The 9,457-nt window shown below is 38.7% G+C and overlaps 1 protein-coding gene across 3 annotated transcripts in view; it reads left to right on the top strand.

Annotated features, from left to right (window-relative positions):
• Positions 1 to 3,407: 3,407 nt before the first annotated feature.
• dbn1 (drebrin 1) overlaps positions 3,408 to 9,457 on the top strand; it is a 101,182-nt gene continuing 95,132 nt past the window's right edge. For 2 of the 3 annotated variants that reach the window (XM_054625622.1, XM_054625620.1), the window contains exons 1-2: positions 3,408 to 3,505; positions 5,266 to 5,379. In XM_054625622.1, the coding sequence (XP_054481597.1) occupies positions 3,456 to 3,505; positions 5,266 to 5,379 (164 nt within the window). In that variant the 5' untranslated portion in view covers positions 3,408 to 3,455. The remainder of the gene's footprint in view (positions 3,506 to 5,265; positions 5,380 to 9,457) is intronic. The other variant, XM_054625621.1, reaches the window with a different exon arrangement.

Here is a 9,457-nt window from a genome sequence, read left to right as displayed (position 1 = left end):
TTAATACTAACCCATTTAACAGGAGGGGGAGGAGCTGGTGTGTGTGTGTGTGTGTGTGTGTGTGTGTGTGTGTGTGTGTGTGTGTGTGTGTGTGTGTGTGTGTGTGTGTGTGTGTGTGTGTGTGTGTGTGTGTGTGTGTGTGTGTGTCTCGTAACTTCCCTTTGAGTTTACATGCGCTTTATTACGCAGTGAAGTCAATCATTTGTATTTATATAGTATATAGAGGGTATTGTATATGTTGTCTTTAGACTCCAGTAGCATTTGATTAGTAGTTTCATATTAAATTATTTTCATCGTCCTCTTGACTTAAACAAATAAATAATGTATTATGAGCGTTGTTGCTAAGGAACAATTATTTCTTTAAAAAAAAAAAAATGTACTTAAAATATCAAAAGTAAAAGTACTTCTTATGAGTGTTATATATTCTTAAGATATTGTTGGAATATTATTATTGATACATTTTTGTAAGTAGCATTTTAATGTTGTCAAGGTAGAGATTAATTTAAATAATTAGATATACTGTTACGTAACTAACTTAATAAAACTTAACAAAAACACTAGTAAAAAGTACAATATTTCTCTCTAAAATGTAGTGAAGCAGATGTATAAAGTATCAGAAAATGGAAATACTCAAGCAAAGTACCTAAATAATGTACAAGTACAGATATGTTTTAGTAACATTATGTTCCTCATCTGATTATCTGTTCATTTATCAGAAAAAAACCTCAACTGAAAAGGATGTTTTGTAAAAGTATAAAAGAGGGCAGAAGTGACCTCACATGTAAATAGATAAAACTGAACATGGATACAAGCAGTGAATACATCATGGTGGATACACTCAGATGAATGACACAAACTGAATGAGTTTCTGCAGGTTCACCTTGTGCTAAGTCTCTGTTTGTGCCAATTAAAGCGCCCACCAGCGTCACCGCCCCTCTGCTCCATTCTCCTCCGGCCTCAGTGTTCCAGCTCTGAGAGCGGAGGGGAAGGTATGTGGGCTCAGTGCCAACCGGGCCTGGGAGAAAAACACTGAGGCTGCCCGTGTGGGGTTCAACCCTGTGAGGCAAGGCAGGTTACCCTGGCAACCGACCACTGCCGCCACCAGACTGGGGGGGGACGGACAACCTCCTAAATGTCAACTTTTCCAGGAAACAAGAAGAAAAGAAGCTCATTTTCAGTCCATCGTCCATGAGGTCTTTTTTTCTTTTAAACACCACAAAGGAGCTTTGAGTGGAATTATTGGACCACCAGGTCACTGAAGTTTTGTTTATTTACTATTTTAACTTTTATTATTATAAAACTTTAACTTAATAAGTACAAATGTCAACCAAGTCACAATCACATTTGTAGAAACACTTAGCATTAAAAGTCCTGTATAAGTTTTACTTAAAAGTACAAAAGTATATCAAAATATAATTGGGCACCAAAATTAAATTATGCAGAATGGTCCATTTCAGAATGATATTATATCATTTGTTTATAATTATTGATGCATTAATGTGTTGGATGGGTGTTTCAGCCTGTAAAAGTGGAGCTCGTCTTAAATACTTTAAATACTTCTGGGTATCTTGTGCATTTCACAAAGGGATCTATAAAGTGTTATCATAATTCATAATAATAGTGTTTATTTTATTCTATATTATTAAGCTGAACCTGCTAAGAAACTAAAGTTATCATATAATGTAGTGGCGTAAAAAGTACAATCTTCGTCACCGAGATGTGAAGTAGAAGTATAAAGCAGCAGAAAATGGAAGTACTCGATTAAAGTACAAGTGTCTCAAAAATATACTTAAATGCATTTATTCTACTGGGGCAGAGAAAATCCAGATTCGACTGATGAAAGTTGATGTAAGTCTACCAAAAAAAGAGCATAGCCTGCTAAACTGAGTCTGAAATGTCCCGAAATGGCCACCATACAGAGGATAATATCTTCTTCTATGTACCAGGCTACCCCACTGAGAATGAACTATTTTTATTCAAGTGACACAATCTTTCCTCTGACTCCACCCTCAGGACAAACTTAACTTTTTTTGCAAGGTAAGGATTGTAAAAATAGCAAATGTCTCTTAGATGTTTCCTACTTTGTGATGATCCCTACAGATTCATGTCATACGCACACATATACAAAGTGTTGTAAACTTAGTATCTGTGACTGTTTGTACTCATTAGTGCTGATGTTCAGCCTCCTGCACAGCACCATCTGTGAATCGCTCGCTGCTTGGACATCATGAGGATCTGAAGCTGCAGCCAGAAGCTACACGCTGTACTGTTCGGCTCAGAGGCTGCAGGGAAACAAACGCAACAGGAGACACACTGATACATTTCTGCATTAAGGGAGAGTCTGTCTGCTGGAGAGAGATTCCTAATTTGTGTGAAAGAGAAGAAACAAGTAACATAAGAGTTTTAATTGTAGCCTGATCCCTGTTCATTCATGGTGTAAAGAAATAATCAAATATAGCATATGAATTTTCTTACTGCATGAGTATGGATCTCTGATAATCGATATCACGTTGCTCAGGGTAGTAGTGGAATATATATATACATTTACTTAAGTACTGTGTTGAAGTACAATTTTTTACACACTTGTACTTTCACTCAACAACATCTCAGAGTGACATAATGTACTTTTTACTCCACCACACACTTATAGTTACTTTATTTTTTAGTTACTAGTTGCTTTTTACACAATAATGAAGTACTATACCAATCATGCAGTACTACACTGATAATACTCCAATATATAAAGGATATGAAATTGACTCCACATCGACGAAACACATTAAAATACTCTTACATGTATTCATTAGTGATGAAAGCAGAATAATATATTTGATAATAATATAACAGTGTGAAAGGAGCCATTATGCAAAATGCATACTTTTACTTTACTGTACTATTATTTTTCATACTTGAAGTTCATTTTGCTGATAATACTTTCACATAACATGCAACATTTTGACTTCAGGACTTTAACTTGTAATTGGGTGTCTTTAGGTATTAATACTTTTACTTAAGTAAACGATCTGAGTACTCAACGTGCTCAGAGTAGAATTTCTTGGTCCAGGAAAACACTTATCTGTACTATTGGACTAAACTCAGTCTGATGATGAGACTAAATTGCTGTTTTCTTTCACTTCATTCATTCACTCATTGTGTTCATGTTGGAGGATTTCCTCCGTTTCTCCGTCCGTCCGTTCTGCCCACTTCCTCCAGGCCTGCATGCATTTCTAAGGAACTCTCCAGGACTTGCCGTTATCCATCCACCAGATGCCCTCAGACTTTCACACCAGTCTAGGTCACCTGACTCACACATCCATGTGCTCACCTGTTTCTCATTCCCCAATTACCCCCCAACAGTATTTATACCAGCCCATCTCCACCTGCTGTTTGTTAAATAAAATGTTTCTTTAGGCCTTTGCTCCCCAACCACCTGAACCCGTGTTTGTATTTGCCTCATGGTTCTTTTTTTCCTCTCCCAGTCTGTTTGGACTTGTGAACCACGCCAGTAAGCTCATATATCTTTATTATTTCAGTACATCACTTAACTGTTATTTTCTGCATTTGGGTCCTATGCCTTGTGGCAAAGGAATGAGCCCTGAAACCCAAAAATGAGTTAGCATTTTTGCACTTTAAGTTCCCTTGTCTCAAAATCAATCACTGCTTTTCAAATTGGATACTTTTCTATACTTTTATACTGCAGCTGCTTACAAAGTATGTACAGTTACATGCGGCATGCGTTTAATTCGCACATAGCACTTTATCATAATAATGGATCTTGAACTTTGACCCTCTTGTACTATATCCAATGGGCAGAGGATTGTGGGTTAGAAAGCCAGAAAAGCATGCCGGCTTGCATCCTGCAAAATGACACCATCCTGATATGTTTAGCATACTGCATTTGACATACTATGTATCTGCACATGCGAACCCACATAATGGGTTTTTAGTTAGATGCCTGAAATAAAGTCTGTGGTTAGCTGTTAGATAGATCAGTATATATAGGCCTACCCCACTTGAGAATGTTGAAGCTGTTACGTTACGATATGAGACTACAGAGGATAACAGTCCCAACAAACATTGAGTTATGAAATCTAGTGGTGCTACTGCTAGAAACTAACTAATGTTAGCTCACACAAAGTAGGCTAAGTATCAGTAAAAGATAAATGTGAATGGTCCATCCATATTTCATGGTTGTTGTAAAATATTAACCTGAAACAGGTCAGTTTGCATTATCTTTAAAACTATTTGGTTAGATAACAGCATCGGCCTTATTCTCTCGTTTTACTGCCACAAAGTCAACATTGGCTTAAAAACATTAGTTTAACAACAGCTATAAGCTAACGTTATAGTAGCTCTGAAAGTGAGCTTGCAATAATTGGAAGATTAATTGGCAACAATTGTTGATAATTGAGTTTTCTTTTTCATCTCAGATGTGAGGATTTGGGATTTTTCTCTGTCTGTTGGATTGTAAACTAAATACAGACCTCACATTTTTTTGACATTATACAGACAAAATAATGAATCCATAATAACCATAATCATTAGGTGCATTCCTGTTGAGTTTCTTTTTCTGTAAATTTAGCTCTAAAATGACATATTTATTTCCATGTTTAGGTAGTTATACCCCTATGTGAAAGCATTATCCACATAAATACTTTAAGATAAGATAAGATAAGATAAGATAATCCTTTATTAGTCCCGCAGCGGGGAAATTTGCAGGCTTACAGCAGCATAGAGTTAAAGTGCACACAAGAGACATAGTAAAGAAAGACAAGATAAAAATAAAAAATGAAAAATAAAAAATAAAAAATAAAAAAAAAAAACAAGTATTATAAATAAGCAATAAAAAACAGTAGAAAAACACAATAACTGAAATATAATATTTACAGACAGAAAAAAAACTATTTTAACTATTATTGCACAGTGTTTTTATTGTCATGTGTCATGTGGTCTGCTGGGAGCAGAGCTGGTTGTGCAATTGAAATTGAATTTATCTGACATAAAATGTATGTTTTTGGGTCTTTTTTTAAATTTTATTTTATTCTGTCAACCTGACATCAGTTTATGTTTTTGTAAAGTCATAAGTAGTTGGACCCACCAGTTTACACCCCGGCGCTAGGACCCCTCGGACACCTTGTGCTCGTCTCTTTGTCTCCACCACTCCTCCTGCTGCTCCTCCTCCTCCTCCTGCTGCTGCTCCTCCTCCTCCTCCTCCTCCTCCTCGCTGTCTTCTCTCCAGTCTCACTCCGTGTCTCTCTCCATCAGCAGCGGTCTGGATGCTTGCAGGGACGGAAACATGGCTGTGAATCTCGGCAAGAACAGACTGGACCTGCTGACCGCCTACCAGGACGTCATCGACGAGACCTCGGACACCGACTGGTGAGTCCTGCAGCCTCTCTCTCTCTCTCTCTCTCTCTCTCTCTCTCTCTCTCTCTCTCTCTCTCTCATCTCTTTAATGCAATGCATTGCTGCGCTCTTGGCTTCCTCTGTTCTTGGTGCACGTTTTTTGGATGCGCATCTCCATCATCTGTCAACTCAGTTTATCTGCAGATGAGATTCTCTGCAGCTTTTTGGTCATGCATCAGCTTTAAAGGAGTGAAAGTGAGAGTTTTTGGGTTTTTTTTTAGGGGGTCATTTAAATGAGGAGAGCTGCAGGTTTGTGTGTGTGAACACTGCAGAGTCGGGCCAATGTGCGCAATGGACACAATCATTGTGCAAGCGCACCGCTTTGTTTCTGCTCTCAGTCGGTACCAGCTTTACGCAAAGCCAGCTGGAAGCGATTTCAGGCTTTTATATATATATGTGTGTGTGTGTGTGTGTGTGTGTGTGTGTGTGTGTGTGTGTGTGTGTGTGTGTGTGTGTGTGTGTGTGAGGCTTCAGCAGGGGTAAACGGGCCTGGTCCAGAGATACTGATGAGCCCCTGCATCCCCATGAGGGGTGGAGAGGAGAGGAAAGGGGCGAGGCCAGGAGGAGGAGGAGGAGGAGGAGGAGGAAGGAGGAAGAGGAGAGAGAGTGTGTGTGGGGGGGGGCTCCATCATCACTCTTTGTGGCCTTTTCCTCACTTCTTGGAAATAGTGCAAGAGGTGGCAAGAAAAAAAAAAAAAAAGCATGCTGGAAACTCTGGAATATGGAAGTGAAATCACTGCTCAAAGCACGTAGTTTTAGGCTTTTTAGTTCTCACTGAGCAACGTTTCGACAAAGGCCAACAAGTAGGAGACGTGTGGAAATGCACATGTGGGAATTTTCGATGAAGTCTTCAAATGTGGAATTCCAACTCACTTTTTTGCATAAATTGGTACAAAACACAAAAAAGCACTTTAGGATTTGTAATAAATCATTATAAGTGATATTTACATTCGGTATATGAATACATTCTGAACCACGAGGTATAGTGTTTTGACCACAGACACAACAACACTTGAATGCAGCGCCAACCAGGAATATTCTGCCCAAATGAAAGACTTTCCCAAAAGCATGTGATGCCATAATAGGAATGGTATTGGTGAGTGCCATTAGCTGAAGGAATGTTACTGGACCATTAACGTGGATTGTTGCTGCTGTCGTCATGTCCCTCTAGTTGCTCTATTAGGAGGTAATGAACCAGTTAAAAGCCATTTGATGAGGTAATATTTGACTTTGAGCGGGACTGTAGGTTTAGAGTTAAACTGTAACATGTTGTCCTTGATCACGATACGCCAGCAGCCCCGACTGTAGCAGGTTAAATACAGAAATGTCAGCAATGCCAAAGTCAGAACATTTGGTAAACACTTTTCCACCTTTAGCGTGCATCCGTTGTTTTTGGCCACCTGGTGGCAGCAGAAACAAGTCGTGAACCAAACGGTGACATATCGTCACCTTTTTTAAGTTGATGTGGTGAACTGCAGAGCAACAGGCGTTGGTCTGGAGTCCTCTTATTGGCCACCTGGTGAATATAAGTCCAATATTCTCTCTCTTTTAGCTCTGTTTTTGGTCTCCACCAGCTCCTGAGGGAAATATATTTCTCTTAAGCTGCTAAATGCTCCACTATGTTCACCAGCTACTGTGTCCGCCCACTGTTTGCTGCTGAGCAGGTTGTGTACAAAGGCTTTCTTTTTCATTTTACAACCTTTTCTCTGAAAGCGGTGAGAGTCAATCAGGACAGTAAGGTTTTGGGCCCGACAGATAAACCATGAGCAGAATTGTTTTCGTACTTTCTCCTATGAAAGCCATCAATACCTGTCAATTTCTGCTTATTACATGCATATGGCCTTTTCAAAATGAATGTCCTGCTTCATAGGAAACGACCATGTCAGTAGGCAACAAATGTACTTGGTTAGGTTTATCAATAGGGTAGGCCCATCAACCTCCCTCTCTGCTGTCTTTATACTTCTTCGTTCATGATTACTTGCATAACAAACCAAATAATTTTTGTGGGATGTCTAAAAATTGCACACCTTTTTTTTTCCCTCATAGGTATAGCTTTAAATGCTGGGTGAGACCAGCATGAGTTCCATAAAGCCGAATGGAGATATAGCTGTTTATTATCTTCTAGGTTCTCTTTCACATTGTGAGTTGATTGCACATTGTCATCTCTCTCATTTATTTTTAAAAGGATGCACTTGCTTTAAGTGGTGTCATTGAATTCACAGTCCGTACACAATAGCAACCACTAATTTCCAAATCACAGCAGGTTGAGCAGTGTTTCAGCTCAGATTACAGATCCTGTTTTGAGTCATCGGGAGGCATCATCTTAACTACGAAATGAGAACCTGTGCCATCTGTTGCCGGCCATTAGTCTAAATGAGGTCAGATTGAAAACGCATGCAGCGGTTCTGCTTTCAGTTTGTAGTTTGTGGTTTTTGGGGAGGTTTTGGTTCCACATTTTGTTCCTGGTTTTGGAACAGTTTTGATGTTCCTGTTTAAATACGTGATAAAGAAAATAATCTTCTGTTGCAACCCTTCAAATACAATGTTTTGACAATACACAATGCTTTTTGAGCTCTGGGGATTTGAACATATAGAATATTATTGCACTCTGCTGTAGTTGGAGATTGGGAGTGTAATATAACACTTTTTTGATACCTCTGTATTGAGGAATATTAACATTGTATTTCATAAAATGGGGCGATTGCTGTTGCAACACTAAGCAGCAAAAATCTTTAAGAAATTTGAGAAAATTGACCAAATATACAATTTTACATGAGGCAAAATCTGATCAAGGAATAAGTAAACTTTTACACTTTTTGCTCAGTACTTGAAGGTGGATTCCTGGCCTTCTGGAGAAACACTTCTATATCACTTTTAAGACTTCTTTTTTTATTTTTTTTTTTTATTGACTAGAGTCAAACATGTGAGAATTAAGTCACACTGACTACTGATGAAGTCTAATTTCTGTCTCTTCCTGAGATTGTTTGTGTCACAACAGTCTGCCACGGAGCTCTCCAGAGACGCCATTGTTAATTGCTTGTCAAGTTGTTGATCCAGACAGGAAATTATACTCTCTGGCCTTCCCTTTTAAGCTCTGGCATCATAATGTTTGCGTGTCACCAGGTCCTGTTAACGTGAGTGACAGCTGCCAACAATCAACCCAAAGGTTAATGTTTTTTCCTCTCAAATCTTTGCGTGTTCTGTCGGATGATCTGGTGGAGCAGAGAGGCGATGCAGAGGGCCTCAGGCCTGCCCCCGTTTTTCACACTTGAGGAGATTTGAACAAAGGCAGAGACTTCCAAACGCCGCTGACCCCAAACAACACGGGACACCCTCCACCCCCCCCTCTGTCCTCATAATGATACACCCATAAGATCCTTTAAAGCTGAATAAGGACAGTAGTAGTCTGGCTCCATGCTCTCTGGTTTGTTCAGCGGTTTAAATAGGTCTGGTGTTGTGCCCATTAACGTAAGAAACAATCAACCAATCAGAGCTTTTTAAGGTTGCATTGAGAATTATCTTCCTGAATAGCCTAGCTTGGTTTATAAAGAATAATGACTGTTAATAGGCAGCAACAAAAACTTCTATAGTCTACGTAAAACACGTTAAAGGCCCCTAGCAGCTTCCATGACTCCTTTTAAAATGACTGTGATGGAAATGGATGGAGGGCAAGAAAAAAACCAAAATACTTTTCACTATTTTATTGACCAAACAATTCATGGCGAAAATAATCGAGGAAGATTAATTGAAAATGAAAATAGACATCCGTTTCAGCCTAAAACAAAATGTAATTTCTATCATCAGGCTACTGCAGTAGTAACTGAAACAATTAGTCGTTTTTTTTTAAAATATGAAAAAAAAATGGCAAATATGTCATAGTTCTAGCTTCAAAATGTTTGAATTTTGCTGATTGCTTTTATCCAATTATAGTAAACCAAATCTTTCTGGGGTTTTGACTATTGTTTGGACAAAACAAGCACTTTGGGAAATTGAAAATGAAGATTTTGCGCTATTTTTATTTAAAGACTATGATGGAACAGAACCTTAAATT

This window comes from Anoplopoma fimbria, chromosome 24 (assembly GCF_027596085.1).
Source record: "Anoplopoma fimbria isolate UVic2021 breed Golden Eagle Sablefish chromosome 24, Afim_UVic_2022, whole genome shotgun sequence".
NCBI lineage: Eukaryota > Metazoa > Chordata > Actinopteri > Perciformes > Anoplopomatidae > Anoplopoma > Anoplopoma fimbria.
This window is presented reverse-complemented; position numbering and strand designations above follow the sequence as displayed.